Here is a 19,047-nt window from a genome sequence, read left to right on the forward strand (position 1 = left end):
AAATGATTATTAAAATACTCATAGTTTTATTTCCAAAACCAACATTTACTAATCGTCTTTAGTAAAACCTAGCATGTACCAAATTCTAATGGTAAAAGCCCGGAAAATCATCTCACTTTATAAAAATCCTTACATTTACCAACTCATGTTGGTAAATCCGAAGATTTACAAGTAAAACCTAGGATTTACCAATATACGGGCTTTTACAGTAACATAAGCACCAGACGGAAAAACAAAAAATATCGTGTATCCACAAGCACTCCAATAAATAAATAGAATTGAAACGACACTTTGAAATGTTTTCCCGATGAAAATGAATAATAATAATAATAAGTTTCAATAAAAATGATAAAATGTAAATTGAATTTTATCATAACGAGTTTGCTTGAATTTCCTTTCTTCTGAGATCGCAGCAATGCGCGACAGGTAAGCTAGTAGTTTTATAAAAAAAAATCATCTTGAAACTGACTACCAACCATTTGATTAAATTTTTTAAAAACTTTTCATTTTATGTTTTGCAATAATATAGACTTAGAAAAATAGTAAAATGTTAATATTTAAATAAAAAACATAATTTATACTCTGTTCATTCTCATTTTATTAATTCACATAAATAAATACAGTAAATCATGATTTAATGAAAATCACCAAACACTAAAAGTAAAACACATTACAGATGTAAAAAATATCCAGCAATCAGTTGCTTAACTTTCCCGGCAACATTTAAAACTGCATGTGGTGCAATCTCTTCTGATATTTTATTAAAAAATAACTTTTTATATGCTTAATTATTATAAAATGGCAAAAAGCATAATTTTGAAAGTAGGGATAAGTTTTATAAAAAAGTTGTAAATGCCAATAACAAATAAAGCTGTCATTAAGTCTGACCTTACTCGATATGATACACAACCCCCTTTATCTCCCCATTTAACCTCCAAAATTTAATATGATACGATATGTTTAAAAGTGTTAGAAGGCTAAATCTTACGGCATAGCCTTTGAAAAGGAAGGATGAGTTTTAGTGAAACTCATCCTTCCTTTTCAAATGCCCCATGTGTTGTAACTATGTATATTCAATAAATGGAACGCGACAGCGCCATGGTTCCCATTTCACACTTTCCTATCATTCCTCTAAAGGAAGTGAGAGGAGAGAAGAAAAGTAAGGAATGCTAGAGGGAATAGTGGCTCTATTTCTGGGTCGGAGGAGTATACTGCTAAGGCGGTGTTGTTTCTATGATGTAGGGTGTCCGCTTTGTGTTCTTTGATTCTAGTTACTAAGTTGCGTTTAGTGGACCTGATGTAGATTACTTCGCTGTTGTCTCTATGATCGATGATGGGCACAGAGTATACTCCCGGAAGTCTGTTGCTGTCTGGAGTGTCTTTTCCGTTTCTAAGCCAATCGAATATTGTGGCGCACCTCTTAAATGCCAAGCGGACATTCTTTTTCTTGGCTATCTGGTTGTATATGTCCTTAAGTGCCGGGTTGTACGTGATTGGTATGTACTTAACCAGGGAATCATTGGAATGAGAGGTATTGTTGGATTGTTGTTGGAGTACCTTGTTGTTTATCTTGCATAAGATGTTGTGATAGCCATGTTGTTTAGCTAAACAACATCTTATGCAATATAATTATTAATTTAATTAATTTATACTCAACTTGTCCTATATATATATGAGCCATTCACAAGCCAAATCAATTAACTACTCCACATTTTGAAATTTTTAAATTTTAGTGTGAAAGCACTTGATATACTTATAACTTTTTATATTCAAAATAAGTTTTCCTAATAATAAGGATCGATACCACTTAATGACAAAATTTTATTGGCCATTGAAAAAAATTTTTATTTATTTCAGAAGCCAATCTAATTAACTCCATACTGTAATGTTAATCTGCCAGTGCACACTGCGATTGCAATGCTGCAGTGTGCACTGACCAGTGTTTTGTAGATAATGGTAAATTATTTAATGTTATCTCATCACAAAAAGTAAGTAAAAGAAATTAGTTACAGTCCAACTGCTGCAGAAGTAAGTATACTTGTGGAATATTGAACGATTGTTTTAATTTTGGTGACAATTCTCCTAAGAGCTTGTGAAGTCAACAGTTCAGAGGCATATATTCTTATGATGGCAAAATTTCCAAAGTGCATCTGCAGCTCTGCAGCGTTCTTATTATTTTCCAGCAAGGTAACAGGCACTGTAGCTGATAAGAATGACATTCAATAGTTGTGACCAGAGCCTGGATGCAACATGTGTGTTTATGCAAAGAAAACTGATTTTCCATTATTTGCAGTGTAAAATATGCCAGTGGTGAGTCTTGTTATTAATTTTTTGTTTTTGTGAAATATCTACATTCCTGAGATGTCACATCTCAGATTTGGTTGCATTTAGACTGTTAAGTATCGCTCCACACAGCATCCTTTAGTTACAATCACTCAGCATATTAATATTTTCTTTTAATGATTAGAAAAATAAATTTCTCTTTAATATTAGGAATTTATTATTAAAACCAAATGATCTGCCATATTATTAGACTAAAATAAGCCTAATTTTATAATCAGATATAAAATAATTTTACTAGAGGAAGTCAATTAGGTCTGACTGCCTACCTCTAGTCAAATTACTTTATACCTAATTACCTAATTACATAATTTATACCTAATTACATTTTAAATTTACAAAATTTAAGAAAAATACTTAAAAAAGGAGACAATTGCAGGGAAATGCCTTTTGCAATTCTTATCAAATGTTTTTATTTTTTTTTAATTGTACTGTTGCCAGAGAGATTTTTTAACATTTTATATTTAGGCAGATAGGTAGCTTCAAAAGAAGGGTCGACTCTGCTGTGGAACTGTTATTTTCCTCGTGTATGTGCAAAAGGACAAAGTGAAAAGACATTTCTATGAATTGTCTCCTTTAAGAATTTTCTTAAATTTTGTAAATTTAAAATTTTATTTGTCCTGGCTGCAATTTTATCAAATGTTGTTATAATACAGTAGATTGCCTTGCTTTGATTAAAAACTGGATGTGTGGATTTATTGTTTATGTAACTTACAGGATGATTCACTGGTGGTGTTCAGTAGTTTTTCTTGAAAACTGTAAAGATTGGAAGATGGGACTAATAACCAAGTTTATAAAGCAGACAGGGGATAATTTTTAGTGACCCTGGATGGCCTTGAAAACCAGTGACTTTTGAGATATAGAACAAAATATGTTTTTTTGTTTAATGATAAGATTAATTATAGGTTTTGAGCCATTATATGGATAGTAGACAACAAAGTAAACACCTCTTATAATAGATGACATTTTCTTAAATCTAATGGTCTTCAAGATATTTACTAATTTCTTCTAAAAATCTGATTTCTTTTTTCTTGAAGGTTTCTATGTGGCAAATAAATTTATCAGTTTATTTATCAAAAAGCTTTACATGACAGAAACATTATAGTAATGAAAGTACATTTCAAAATTTACTTAAATTAGATGCTTAAAATGTCTACCTTTTTGATGTATACAGGGATTTGTTCTTCTAGGAAAAGCATTTAATACATTTCATAATTTACATATACTAATTTTACAAAACCTTTCCTAAATTCTGATTTTCATGTTTTCTGTTGAAGGATGCTGAAAGTAAGTCATCTCCTAATTGGTCTGCATGAAGACTAGCATAAAGATTTGAAGCCTGTGAATAACTTTGATGACATGCATCTAAAGCCATCAGCATATTAAATGTTTCTTCTTTTGAATAACTTACTTTCATGAAAACAGAGAAAATAAATAAATACACAAAAATGAAAAAGATCACTCCTTCATATGAACTTTGAAAAAGTAAAATTCAATTTATCCTGCTTGTTCAAATATCTATAAGATAAAGAACAAAAACTGATAAAATTAGTTCTCAGCATAGAAGCTTTCAGGAAAACAAGCAGATTTTTAGAAGGAACTGGCCAATAATTTGAAAATCATTCGTTTAAGAAAATGTGACCTATTATAAAAAAGTGTTTATTTTGTCATGTACTATTCATATAATGGCTCAAATGTACCTCTTATAATTTAAAAAAGCTCTACTTTGTTCAGTATCTCAAAAACCACTGATTTTTAAGGGCAAAGTCACCAAAATTATCTCTATCTGCTCTATAAACTTTGATTATTAGTCCCATCTTCCTATCTCTGACATTTTCCTAAAGAAAACTACTGAACACCACCAGTAAATCACTCTTTGTATATAAACAATAAATCCAAAAACCTGATATATAATATAATAAATTCTTTTGATAAATGTTATTTGTAAATATTCTAGTTTTGCTATTTGAATTGAAAAAGTATTGGAGTATATAAGTATTAGATTGTTAAGATTCACAAAGATAAATAATTTTATAATGTTCTATGTTTTTCATCAAATTTTAATTCAAATTTATAAAAACAATACCTTATCTTTTTCTCGTTTTTCCTCAGCTTGCTCTCTTCGTTTTTTTGCTCTCAACATCTTCCTTTGTATCATTTCTTCACTTATTTCTTTCTCAGGACTAACTGCAATTATTTATGCACACAATATTTATTTGTAATAAAACTTTTAATTAAAAAAGCAAAAAAATATTAGTATTTATACATACAGTCGACCCCCCTATAATTACGGTCCCTATAATTACAATTCCTATAAAACTACAAAAAAATATACGTATTTTGGAAATGTTGAGTCGGATTAGTGTAGAATCGATTAATTTTATGGAAGAAAACCTTTCAATCAGCCGTAGTCCGTAAACTTGACACGTGTCGGGCTGTGATTGGAACGACTTGTAAGAAATCGGATTCCTAATAAATTGGAACGTATCTATATCTTATAGGGGGGTCGACTGTACATATATATTAAAATTACATACAAAAATTTTGAAACTAACCTAGTGGAGCTAAAACTACTTCCTCTTTATCTTTTTGAGTTTTACTTTCAAGCAATGCTCTCTGTAATAAAAAAGTAAATATGAAAATTTAATTGTCAAATAATGAAATTTAGCTACTGAATTGATAACATTACTATAATATAAAAACTAAAGACAAATATACACTACTGAAAGTAATATTATTTTATGTTTTTATAAAAGATTATCACTGGGTAAAATCAAGATATTTTTCACGCTGATAATTATATATGAAATAAATAAAACTATCTTTTGGCATTAAAATTAATTTTAATGCCAAAAGACAGTTTTGTTTATTTTGTATAAAATATTTTGATAATAAAATCAAATATCTAAATTTTCCTTTTACACAGTCCTTGAAACCATATACAGATATGTTCTGCTAATGATGGAATTATGTCATTAAGCAGTTTCATACTATAGTGAATATTATAGTGTATACTTAGATAGATTTATCTAGATATATATAAAATTGCTTGTCCTGACTGACTGACTCACTGACTGATTCATCATCGCCCAGAGCAAACCGCTGGACCTAGAGAGGTGAAATTTGGTTACACAGTTAGGGTACGTCATGAAAACGCACACTAAGAAGGGATTTTCTGAAATTCCCAAGTGGGGGGAGAGGGAGAGCATTAAGGGTTAACCGGGAAAAACGGCTTCTACTGTACTATTTTAGATGCAATTTTTTGTTTTTATCTGTGTTTTAGTAGGGTATGCCATGGGAATTCACATTAAGAAAGGATTTTTCAAAATTTCCCCACGGGGGAGAGGTAGAGCATTAAGTCTTAACCGGAAAACGGCTTCTACTGTACTATTTTAAATACGATTTTTTGTTTTCAACTACGTTTAGTCTTCATTGAGTACTTAGGTGTATTAAATTGATAACATTTCAGACATTGTTATAAATATTTTTATCTATTTCGATTTTAAAAATGTTCGAACCGTTTTAAATTCGAATTTGTTATTGCATATTGGTTCGATTATAGAACGATTGTAAACGTTCCAGAAAATTGATCAAATTGAAAATAGTTCGTTTGATTTTCGGCAATTCTCTTCAGCGGTAGGTGTTATATGACAATTACTATGGTTATTGAAATATTGAATGTAAATGGGGTTTCCTTGCAAAACCTCCACAGATGAAGTTGCGGGTAACAGCTAGTATTATATAAATCTACTACACATATAGGCTATATGTAATATAACTCTAACACAATGATAAGTATGTCTTCCAAAAAAATGCTACCATTTTAAATTACTGTAATTATATGTTAATTATTACCTGAGAAGTATGCAACGTACACTAATTGATAGAGTACCTGTTTGAGTTTTATCCATCATATGCATTCAAATGCATTGTTGCCTACTGCCTCTAGGAAGAATTGTAAATAAAAATGGCTACTCCACAACAGAGAAGGCATTTAGTGTTCTGCAGCCCAGTCAGAATCAGTCATCATTGTGCTATAAGAATGTTTGTTCTTACATGGTGGATCACATAAAAATCATCTACAAAACTCAAAAAATCATTGAAAATCACATTGCACAATGATCATTGATTCCAACTTTTTGAACTACAGAACACAAAATTCTTTCTCTATTATGGAGTTACCATTTTTGTTTACAGCACTTCTAGAAGTAGCAGATAAAAAGATGCTCATATGCAGATGGCAGATAAAACTCAGACATTTACTCTATCAATTGGTATGTCATATACTTCTTAGATAACAATTAACATAATTACAGTAATTTAAACTGAAAGCATTTTTTTTGGAAGAGATTCTATTTATGTATCAAAACATGGAAAAGGTCCAGATATCTATGAATTTTTCAGCTCTGTTATAATCATATGTGACTTCTGTCATATACTGTGTATGCTCCATTATTAACTAGGACATATCTGTATAAAGCAGAGTAAAACTGAATGAATTTACTAAATAGATCATGTTTTCCAATTTAGAACATCATACATTTTTGGATCAACTTTAATAGATAAAAAATTATTATTATGAATTAAAGAATAATTTAGAAAATATTTAATGTTAATAACATTCACATATGAATTTTAAATATTTATACATAAATATTCAAACCCCTGATTTCCCGTAAAAAAATTACTGCAATATGTATAAAATAAAAACATTTACTTGTCGAGCAGTCATTAAATTAGGATCTTTCATTCTTCTTAATTCTTCATCTACTTCATCCAATCTTCCTGATTCTAAAGCTTCTAACCATCGTTCTTCTTCATCTACTTCTGCTGCAGGTTTTGCGTTTCCATCAGTACTGGGAACAGCAACATTGACTGTTTCATCCACTACTAAAATAATAGTAATGTTATCATTGTAATGATTACATTATGAAAGCATATTTTGAAATTTATTATAATGTATTAAAAAATGTCTTTTTGTCTGTTTGTTTGTTTACAGCAACATAAGATATCAGCAATGTCTCCTGGAAGGACTTTCTACAGGATACTGACCCCTATTTAGGTGTTGCACATGTGAAGAAAGCCCAGAAAACTCCAAGTGATATGCCTGGTGGAAAATCCAAGACCAACTACCAGGGTTCAGTGGTTTTTATCCACTCAGGCCCATGTTTTTGCAATTTTAAGTTATTAAAGTATTGACTGTATTTAACAGATTTTTAAAAATGTAAATGAAAATTACTGTATACAACAAAATTATACGTTACTAGCAGACCCTGCCACGTGTTGTTGTGGCTCAAAATGTATCTATTATAAATGTATAACACTTTCCCCATGGGGGAATTTTTCGAAAAAACCTTTCTTAGTGTACATTCTCTTGACGTACCCTATTAATTTAAAACGCAATCAAACACGCAAAAAACCGCATCGAAAATAGTATAATGGAAGCAGAGTTTTTTATGGTAAGCCTTAATCCTAACCATCTCCCCCAGGGGGGAATTTTGACATGTATATTATATAAAAACACGTGCGTATTCAAATACAACGTAGTGTCAAAATTTCAAAAAAATCAGTAGGAACACACAAACATTACATTTTTATTTATATAGATAGATAGAAGATGATCCGCTTTAGTTCATCCTCACAGAAAAGCAAACTTAGGTCGTTGTACTCGTAGTGCCATTTGTTGGACATGAAAGCCTTAACCTAGATGATATCTTTTAATTTATATGAATGTTTACCGGAATAATATACAGCCTATGTCCACCCTAAAGTTCCATTCTAAATATTGGTGAAAGAATTTTTGAAATTGGATAAGTAGTTTCAGAGATTACCCACTACATCCAAACTTACAAACATTACCTCTTTATAATATTAGTATAGATCAGGGCTGTGGAGTCGCGTAAAAATCTACCAACTCCAACTCCAACTCCAACTCTTCCTTACCATCTGACTCCAACTCCGACTGGGGGGCGGACTAGTTTCCGAAAGAGACCTGGAAATTCTGATGTCATTACATGACCTCAGAATAAACGATTCAATAAATAGAGTTCTAATAAAGATAGAACATAGAAATTTTTTATTTCAAAGCTAAAAGACTCCTCTGAGTAATATATAAATATGTATTCAATAATTTTTACTTTTCCAGCTGTTATATATAACGGAGGATATAAAACAAAGTGTAGCACTCGGTCAAAAAAATGACCTCTCCCAAATTTTTACATTTTTGGACTCAGAACACCTTGAAATTTCGAGTTCATTAAGCAAAAGATTCGAGGTTTTTCTATATGTGTGGATGTTAGACTGTGTGGGGGGGGCATGATTTTGTTCACCCTGTTTGAAGCCTAATAATTTCTGTGGTCAAAATGGTCAGAATCGGAGTGAGATAGTTTAACACAGGAGTTAGTTATTAAGAGTCAAAGTGGTTGAACTAAATCGTGTCTCCATACACATTCTAACATCTTAGGCAAGAACATCTTAACGGGTTTACTGTACTATTATAAAATGACAAAAAAAGCTTACTTTGGGAGTACAGATGAGTTTTATTTTATTTTTTTAAATTTTGAATGCTAATAACAAGTAAAATATTCATTAAGAGATATGACATGTGACCCCTTTTATGTCTTCACCCTGTCGACCTTTAATTAAGAACCAAAATTTAATAGTATTAATGCCCCTTTATATGCAAGCTACAGTGCCACATTTCGTTTCTTAAACTTTATCCATTCTGAGATATTGTTTAATATCTCGGAACAGAAAATAAAGAAATTAAACAAATTAGACGCCAACACACAAACACAATTTTTCCCCTTTTATTGACTTTTTTGAGGGGTTCAGGAGGTCTCCAAAAGTGTAGATTTGCAAAAAAAAAAAAAAAATGGAGGGTCAAATTTGACATGATTCCAATACTTTTCCATTTTATGTACGTAACAAGTTGGTAAGTAAAAAGGAGTCGGAGTCGGCGGATTTTTTGACGACTCCGACTCCGGCTAAAACACCAAAACTCCACGACTCCAACTCCACAGCCCTGGTATAGATATAACCAAGAGTCAGCAGAGAACATTAAGGTGTCCGCTTTCCACGCACTTGTGGCTAGAGCCCACTCACATTGTACACAGCTCTTAGATACTAAAAACAAGCTAGAACAACTGAAACATATCACATCCAAACATGGGTGCAGTCACTCATTTATCAACAATATAGCATCCACATATCAGGCCAAGTCAATCAACACCAATACTAATGTTAACAACACAGAAGAGAAATGAGTACTTCTAAGTTACGAACCATCCCTCTGTCACATATATAGGAGGATGGCCAAGGATTTAAACATATGCATAGTGTACGAAAGGAAACCCACCATGTTCCTTCTTTTCTCTAATTTGAAGGATAAAACTGAGGATGCAAGAGCACCTGGAGTTTACTGCATCCCACTACAGAATGACAGGTTCAAAAGGACACTAACGTACATTGGTTCCACATACTGATCATTACAAGCCCAGTTACGAGATCACAAGTATGATGTGGCGAAAGGAAATATCAATATGGCCCTGGTCCCGTATGCCATCAAGCCGGGAATTTCCCACTTATGGGAGGAGGCTACCCTAATACACAGGATATTTGACAGACAACACAAGAACATTAGAGGCCGCAGAAATCTACAGGGCCGACATAAGAGGAGCATGCATCAACACAGATTGCATTCCCGTACCAAATGCATGGAAGTATTATTTAGACTCTTAAAGGAATATAGGTTGCTTAATATACGTCACAGCCATTGTTTGAACTGATTTTTAAAAATTTTTTAAAATTACATGTATAACACGGCAACATTCTATAAATAGAACAGTTATTTTCGTTTGACTTTTCCTGATGAAGGCCGATTAAGGAGTGGCCGAAAACCTTGAAATGTTGAATTTGAGTGTTTTGCTGGAAATTTGACGTTTAGGCAAGAATCTATAATATTGATTGTGAAAACATTTATGATAAAAATATGAAAAATTATGAATTTGATAATTAATATGAACTAATATCTAATGATTTTAAAACAAATACAGGTAACCCCCCGTATAACACGGTAGTTACGTTCCAAAAAATTGCCGTGTTATACGAAACAAAGAACTAATACGAAAAGGAGGGTTTGGTTCCAAAAATTAAAAAACATGCTAGTATATTTTCATAATTAAGATAAATATCTTCATTAAAATTTTTTAAGTGATACATATTAATATAAATTAAACAATGTTTTCTTCGTCATCACTAAAAACACTATTAATTAACCGAGAGCGTTTTCTTTTTGGCAAGTTATCCTTATCCTCTGAGCATTTTTCTGCATTATCTTCAGATCCATGCTTTACCTTTTGCAAAATGTATGTAATTTTAGATTGCTTGCTTCTAGTTAAAAGGTCTTTATAAATTTCCTTATATGGTGCTAAGCACTTATGAAGAATAAAGCAAGTATGGAATAAGGGAAAAACATTCGGCAACATCAGAAGCAGAAGCGTCGCGATCTGGCAACATTGAAACAAGTTTCGAGAAGGACCACGTGTATCAACAGAAGGCGAGAAGAGAAAATTTACATACTTAAGTACTAATAGTTCACGAAAATAATAATTTTCGTGAACTATTATTACTTAAGTATGTAAAAATTTATTACATTTCCTGTTGTACGAGGGTTTTACTCAATTCTAGAACTGTGTCAGAGTGAATCCGTGCTATAAAAGTACAGTGTTATATGGGGGATGGTACCAATTCTCAAACCATGTTAGAGTGAATCCGTGCTATAGAAGTGCCGTGTTATACGGGGGTTACCTGTATATGAAGAATAAATACTGACCTACAATTACAATAGTCATATGGATACAAAAACAATAATGGTAGAGAGATCCATTAAATACATATATAGTTAAGAGGGGAAGGGGCCATTTACATTAAACTTCACATATTGTAAATTTTAGCAATTAAATTCTATTAGTTATTTGGTAATAGATTTATAAAAATATAGAGATACAAGATTTAATCTACATGACAGTTAAATAATCCAACTATTCCTCTCTTAGCTTATTCACATACTCCTTCATTTCCATGAAGTTGAGTGTTGTTTTGTACAAACTTTTATCATTAATTACACCAAAGGAGTAATGAACCAATATTAAAATTTGCTGCAGGTTAGATATAATAGCAAATTAAACCTTAAAAAATGGTGTTGTTGTTGACATATTTTCAAATAAGGTTTTAGGACCCTGAAGATGACAAATGCTCAGATGATCAGCAATGGTTTGAACTACAGAAATGATCAAGGAAAGGACCCTTAGTATATAAACACAATAACACCACAAACTACTCCAGCAATAAACTTTAGATCAAAAATGTTATTGAGTTCATTAGTTTAATGGATCTTATTCAGTTGTCAAGCACAAAATGGAATAGAACATACAATATTTTAAAGATTAATGCCAAACAATTGCTGGATTATATCAGGCTACATTAATAATTAAATGTTATTTGGCTTAGAAGTAGACATTAGGTGACATCTCTTAATAATTATAATTAAATTAATATTTGATGATTAATTTAAAAGGTTCTGGAAAAAACGAATTGGCCTAAAGTGGGACTCAAACCCACAACTTCCATTTATTGTGCAGATACATTGACAATTACATTACCTGGACCTCCATCTGATCTTTGCTTCAAGATCTTAATTTTCATGCATGTGCTTTCAACATTGATTCAAGAAACGTTCTCTTTTCCAGTTTATATTCTATTCTTTAACATTTAGGTGCTGACAATGACTCATATAGAATTTAACACTTTTAATTAAAAAAAAAGTGTTTGGTTTTCTCAATTAGCACTCATATACACCATATTTACTTAGATATAAGATGATCTTGCATATAGGATGAGGTGTGACTTTAAAGATCAAAATAAAGAAAATTAAATTTATTCATACAATTTTAATTTTATTTCATTTCATCACAAAAAAATTTCAAATGTACGTATTAAGGCAAACAACCCTGACGCTATCACTTTTTGTCTACTCAGACTCACCCTCCGAAGCTTCGTTACAACACTCATCTTTTTTACTCTCACTCCACAAAGCATCATTTTCTGATCCGTCGAGTGAGTTTGAAATGCAGCATTTTCTGAATGATTTCGCTATCAGCTCGTGAGGAATGCTCTTCCACGCAACTGATACTCACATAGCAATCTGTGAAGCTTTAGCCCATTTGATGCGACTGTTTGTGGTCACTTTACGATTTTCAGAGGTAAGCCAATCAGTGTACAGTTTCCTCATGCAATCTTTAAATTGCTTGTTGATGCACATATCCAAGGGCTGTAATTGTGATGTCATTCCCCCAGGAATCGTTACAAGAGTGCTCATTTTCCCCTAGAAGATTTTTAATGTCATCTGTGAGGTGTCCCTTGAATGCATCCATCGCTAAAATTGACAGTAGTTTTAGCAATGCTTCTGGTTGATGGGCCATACTATTTTTAACCAGCCACTCATATGCTTGTTGTTCATTTAGTCTTTCTCATGACATTGAATAACATCATCTCTTGGAAAAGTTTCATTTTTAGGGATTGTTTTCTGCTTCAGTATAATGTATGGTGGCAACTTATGACCATCTGCTGTGCATGCTAGCATGACTGTGATTCTTTGCTTTTCATTCCCCCCTGACCTAATGAATACTTGCTTTTCTCCTTTTTGATGGGCAGTTGTATTGCTCGGCATATCAAAATAAATTGGCATCTCATCTTCATTCCCAATTTAACTTATTAGGAATTTAGTCAGTTTTCTTAAATTGATGATGTGCCTCTGAAACTGGACCAGATTGGCTTAATAATTTTTGTGATCAGTGAATAATTTTTGAACAATGGAGGTCCAGTGTCTTATGGAGAATCCTGCTCTTTTCATGAAGCGGGATGCCCAACCGCAACTAGCTTTGAATTTTTGCCATGATATTCCACATTCTTTTGTGAGATCTCTTGGCTTTTGCTTGGAGAATTTCCACAGTCACAAGTATACACTTATTGCACATGTGTTTCACAAAATTTTGTAGTTCTTCTTCTAACTTTGAATATTTACCAGTTTTCAATCCACGAAATGATTGTTTTGTACTTTCACAATTAAACAACGAATCTCTCTTATTATGCCACTTCTGCACACACACACACTTCTGATACACCAAACTCAAGGCCTGCGACCAGTTATTTGTCTTTTATGCATGCAAAATTACTTCTCTCTTAAAAGAAGCTGTGTACTGCGTTCTACATACTTTTTCCATCGTCAAAAACCAATGGTATCTTTCCACTTACACTCGCTAACAGTAAAATATATGTTCGAACTTGTACTCCCGAGATCTATGAATGTATGCCTTACGTTCCTTTATTTATTATTATTTTAAATGTGTTATATCTAAAATATCTAGTTTATATTAATAATTGTCATTAAATTAAATTAATTAATGAAATGTGGAAAACAATTTACATTAATGTAATAATAAACGTAAGAAAAGTGGCAATCTGATTGATATTCAGACAAATGAAGAATTAAAAACATTAAATTAAAATTGAGAAAATGTAGGATAATTTTCATGTACTAATACTCGCACTTGACAATACATATCAGTAAGTAATTTATTAACTGATTATACAAAAATTATTGCAAAAGCGCAAAGAATTCTTCACTCGCACATATAAGACGTCCTAGTTTTTTGAAGCCATGAAAAATGAATAAAAAACTCGTCATAAATGCAAGTAAATATGGTAGTTCATTTATGACATACAATGACAAGTTTCTTCTTGGAATATATAAAAATTATCCTTTGTAGCATGGATGTAGTTCAGTATTTTTCACAAATATATTAAGCTTAGCAAAATAACATATTAAAAATATAATTTGACTAGGTAAACCAAATATTTCTTTCAACTAAAAATAATAAACTGGCTAATGTATACAAGTTTCCTGAACTGAAAAAGATAATTAAAATAAAACTAGAATGTCAAATCAAATAGATGAAAATATTTTAAAATAAAATAGTTGACTCACACCATAACTTTTCTAATGAAGATCATTTATTGCATTTAAACAATGACATTAAATCATTTAAGTAGCTGAACAGTGAATATATCTTGAATAAAATGTTCTTACAATACAAGAACATTACAAACAGAACAGTAAAAATGTCAAATATTTAAGTACAAATACAGTAGAGCCTCAAAAACTCGGCACTCGATAACCTGGCACTCCGGATAACTCGGCCACACCCTGGCAGGGCAAAAAAATCCTTAGTTAATTAATTTTCATTATAGACAGCTTTATGCCTCAAAGTATTTTTCTGAGGTCTGTCTTATCAGGTAAATTACTGTACACAGTGTATTCATTAATTTTCATTTTCATGTAGTAAAGGCTCTATGCCTTCATAAAGGACGTACTGTACTTTTCCTTTTGTTTAAGGGTATTTGGACAGTTTATTCTCTGTTGTATTCTCAAGCAAACAATACATACAAGTACAGTACAATATTTTCTGAGGAAACACACATACTTATCCTTTTTTAACCCTATTCCCGATAACCCGGCATTTTCACAAACTCGGCCACCCTTCGGTCCACATTAGGCCGAGTTTTTGAGGCTCTACTGTATTCCACTTCAATTACTTATTTAAGAATGGTGCTATATTTAATTCAAAAAGGAATTTTTGTCATCTTGATAAAAGAATTTGTCAATTACTTGAATGAAAAAGGACATTCAGATTTTTAATTTTTATTTTTCTATTTAATATCTAATTATTTAATATTTATTCTATTTAATTATTTAATAATTATTTAATTATTATATATGTTATTTATTGGAAATTTAAAAAATAGTTATTCTCAGCTTAACATTTTTACTTGTTTAGTATCATATTTTATAGCTATCGATACATCAAATTCAGTAAGAAAATTCTATGTGATTTAATTTTAAATAATGTGATTAAAATTTGTATTGATAAGATAACAAATGGCACTATCAAAATAAATAGTTAAACACATATTAACACCAAATTGATATAAAAATATATAAAATAATGAATAATTATTTTTCTCCTAAAATTAAACATTCTTATGCTATATACTATATAAAGGAAAAAACAATGAAATTTCTCTGATTTGTCTGTTTTTGGAAAATAAATAAAATAAAATACTTACCAATACCTTGAGAATCTTCACTGGATGCATCTGGTATTTCAAGTTTAGTTACACTGTTAAATTGTAAAGAAACAAAATCATTACATATACACATATGTACAGTATATACATGTTATTTATTCACTAAATAATGAATTTACAATTATTTAAGTAAAAATTAAAATATATCTTAGCAACCATAAACATTCTAAATAGTTAAAACAAATTCTGATAATTTTCCAACTGGGTTTAAGTACAAATATAAGTAGAACTTATTGTGGTCAAGTTATATTTATAATTTACATTGGTGCATAATTGTAAAAATTTTAATTCATTAATATTTTCATTGTGGACTGAAGATTGACATTTATGTGATAATTGAAATAAATATAATAAAGTTATATGTTTCCTTGCTTAGAAGATAAGTTTTACATTTATAACTAGATTAAACAAATACACTCTAATATATAAATATATCCATCATTCTATTAAAACAATTAGGTGTACAATTTTTTTATAAATCTAATTACATATATTAATGTAATTAATATATGTAATTAGTTATGATTTATATTAAAATCATAGAATGTGTTCATAGTTCAATTCAATTAATTTTCACTTCACAGTTAACAATATGCTGTATATCACACTAACTACATGTTTCATTTGTTACTGATATGTTAAGTATTTGTTATTATATTTGTTTAAACAGTTAACATAAATACTGTATTAGGAATTAACCTGTCACTAGTCAAATTAATTTAATTTGGAGCGTGTTTCTCAGATTGCCTCATCAAGAGACGAATTTCTATTTGTTAAGAACAATGCATTACAGTATTCTAACTTTCTGACACTTATTTTGCCAGAAACCCAGCCGACAACAAAACAATATCTTAAGCTTAGTACGCAATGTCCAAATGTCACTCAACAAAGTTGCCAGTTGTGCTGTAATTATCAGATTTTAACATAAATGTGCATAATTTAGTTTTCAATAAAATTTTTACAGGTAAAAGTAGGTAATGTATTTTGTATTCTCAGTGGCAGCAATAATCTGACAATGACATTATTTAGATAATGTTATTTCTAAGATGTGAGTCATACTATGAGGGTTTCATAACATTTATTTTTTCATTCTCAATAATTTTTTGACATTTTCATTTATAGACCAGAGGAGTTTAAGGAAAATTTGCCTATAATTTTCTAAGCTGAATTAGCCAAAATGCTAGAAATCCTATTTTTTTAAGCTTTAGCCTAATGTATGTTGTATAATATAAGTTGTTAATTTCTGATTCAATGAATAAAAGCTGTTTTAAATAATGTAATTATATTTTTTTTTGTCTTTATAAAAACTTTACTTTTATATATCATCAGCTAAATTTGAAACTTTATTACATACTTTTATTCTTTATCTTATAAAAATTTATTTCATTTTATTTTTGTAATAAAATTAAATAAAGTTTTGGTAAACTGGAAAATTTGTCCATAAATAATAACTATAATAGTAAATATACTTATTAAGATATATTAATTAGTAAATATAGTTAAAAGTTGCAAAGCAAAAAATAATATCCAATTGTTGTATTGGATTAATAAATTGCAAATGATAAACATTTCAAATGTGTTTCTATTTATCTTCAAATTCATAAAGCATATTGAAACAAACAGTAAATATTTCAAATTCAAAAACTTAGTAAATATACAACAATCCATAGTACCATTTTAATAACTAAACATATAAAAAAAAAAGTTAATTTTTGGGCTAAAAAATAATTTTCCTTTAAATTATGTTTATGTAATGTAACAATTCACTATTTAATTGCAGCTACATTTTAACTGAAGAGCTGACATGCAAAACAAGTTATATCCACAGTACATGGTGATGTTTGGATTTAACTTAGCAAAAACAATGTTTTAAAAATTAGATATCACTTATTTTGTGTGCTAGCCCTTCAATTACAAACAACTGTGAATTATCAGTAAAATATTTAAAGTTTAAATTTAAACAAGTAAAAAATAACAAAAAAATTTTGTCTTCCACACTAAATCTCAGTCATTCTGACTGAGTTCTCTCTCTGTAAGTTAGAACAAAATCATTCAAAACTGTTTGAATATTTATATTTACTATCTCATCAGAAGAAATGGACTAAGTAGAATTAAGTGTTTGAAATTGAATTCATGCTTGTAATTTTTAAAATTTCAGTTCTACAACACGCTGTCTTCAATAAATTCATCTACTCCATCAATTAAATTCTAATCTATACATAAACTTTTTCAATGCTTTTTGTGTATAGATTTGAATTGTAAAATTTCTTTTTTGCTTTTCTAATGCATTAAAGATTCAGCTTGATATCTAGCAAAAATCAGACTTCATATTGTAAGTTTAATAACACAATCACAATACCTTTTTTCTCCAAAAGTTTGCCCTCCAATCTTAATTTTTAATTTTAGTGGAGGTTTTCCTCCTTCGCTCGCCGTTGGACTTCCAGATCCATCTTCAGCATCTTGTTCTGAACCTTTTTTCCTTTTGTGCTTTTTATGCTTATGTTTTTTGTGCTTTTTATGAGGAAGCATACCTCCATCTGAAATCATAATCAACTATTTAAATTATTGATAAAAATTAAGATTATTACTATAAATTTATCAATAATTCAAGTCTAGATTTTTTCTTTACTTCAATTTGTTCATTTTAATAATGAATTATTAAACTTTTTTAAAGCAAAGCCAAATAAAACTTGCTTAATATACTTGAAATTTTAAAAGTAAAATTCAAAATAATTAAAAAATTTGAAGATAAAATTTAAGTTTCTAAAAATGATTTAATCACATTCTTTCAAAACAGCTACTCAGTCAGATTTAACCAAAATGCTTTTTATGAGACTAAACATAATATAAATCACATTTTCCTTAACAATTGAGTTTACACCGTTCATTTTTGGAAATTTAACCCAAGAATAAACAGCCAAGGGATCCAAAATCAAAGAAAGAATTTCTGACAAATGCAAGTATACAGATTAAAGAATAGCGTCAGTATTCGCTCGTCCACGCCACATAGGAAAAGCATTAACACAGAATTTTTATCCAGAAAAGTTTTCCTTCAACATAAAAGCATTTTGATCAAACTATATGATTTAATAAATCTTTGATTCATTAAGTACTTTGTGGGTCTTAAGAATCCCAAAGCATTAGTTAATCTTCACGCCAGAAGTCGGCGTTTTAAGATAAACCGGCATCTCGGGATTCCAAGGACGAGGGCCAAGCGGCCCGGAAAGTATTTAACAAATTAAAGATTCTCGGCTCACGTAAGGAAAACGCGTATTAATTTTTCATTAAGGAGTCGACGGAAAGTCGTTACGTCACGGGACACAATTACAAAGTCGCAAAAAGCGTTAAAGCATAATTACCTCCCGCAACAACTTCTTCATCTTTCTCCTGTTCAGTTTTAATCTTCTTCTGCTTTTCATCCGCTACGTTTTCATCTGAAAACATGACAAAGCACTTTTTATACAGGATAAATTACAGATGCAAATATTCCAGTAGTAATTT

The 19,047-nt window shown here is 30.3% G+C and overlaps 1 protein-coding gene across 2 annotated transcripts in view; it reads right to left on the reverse strand.

The window, feature by feature from the left end:
• LOC111632221 (INO80 complex subunit B-like) overlaps positions 1-19,047 on the reverse strand; it is a 78,130-nt gene that overhangs the window by 58,469 nt on the left and 614 nt on the right. For both annotated transcript variants that reach the window (XM_023376599.1, XM_023376600.1), the window contains exons 2-7: positions 18,906-18,980; positions 17,906-18,083; positions 15,526-15,578; positions 7,058-7,230; positions 4,896-4,956; positions 4,427-4,527 (exon numbers count right to left, since the gene is read on the reverse strand). In XM_023376599.1, coding sequence (XP_023232367.1) covers positions 4,427-4,527; positions 4,896-4,956; positions 7,058-7,230; positions 15,526-15,578; positions 17,906-18,083; positions 18,906-18,980 — 641 coding nt within the window. The remainder of the gene's footprint in view (positions 1-4,426; positions 4,528-4,895; positions 4,957-7,057; positions 7,231-15,525; positions 15,579-17,905; positions 18,084-18,905; positions 18,981-19,047) is intronic.

The sequence above is a fragment of the Centruroides sculpturatus genome, unplaced genomic scaffold (genome assembly GCF_000671375.1).
Source record: "Centruroides sculpturatus isolate CEXI.00-Female unplaced genomic scaffold, Cexi_2.0 scaffold407, whole genome shotgun sequence".
Taxonomy (NCBI): Eukaryota; Metazoa; Arthropoda; class Arachnida; order Scorpiones; family Buthidae; genus Centruroides; species Centruroides sculpturatus.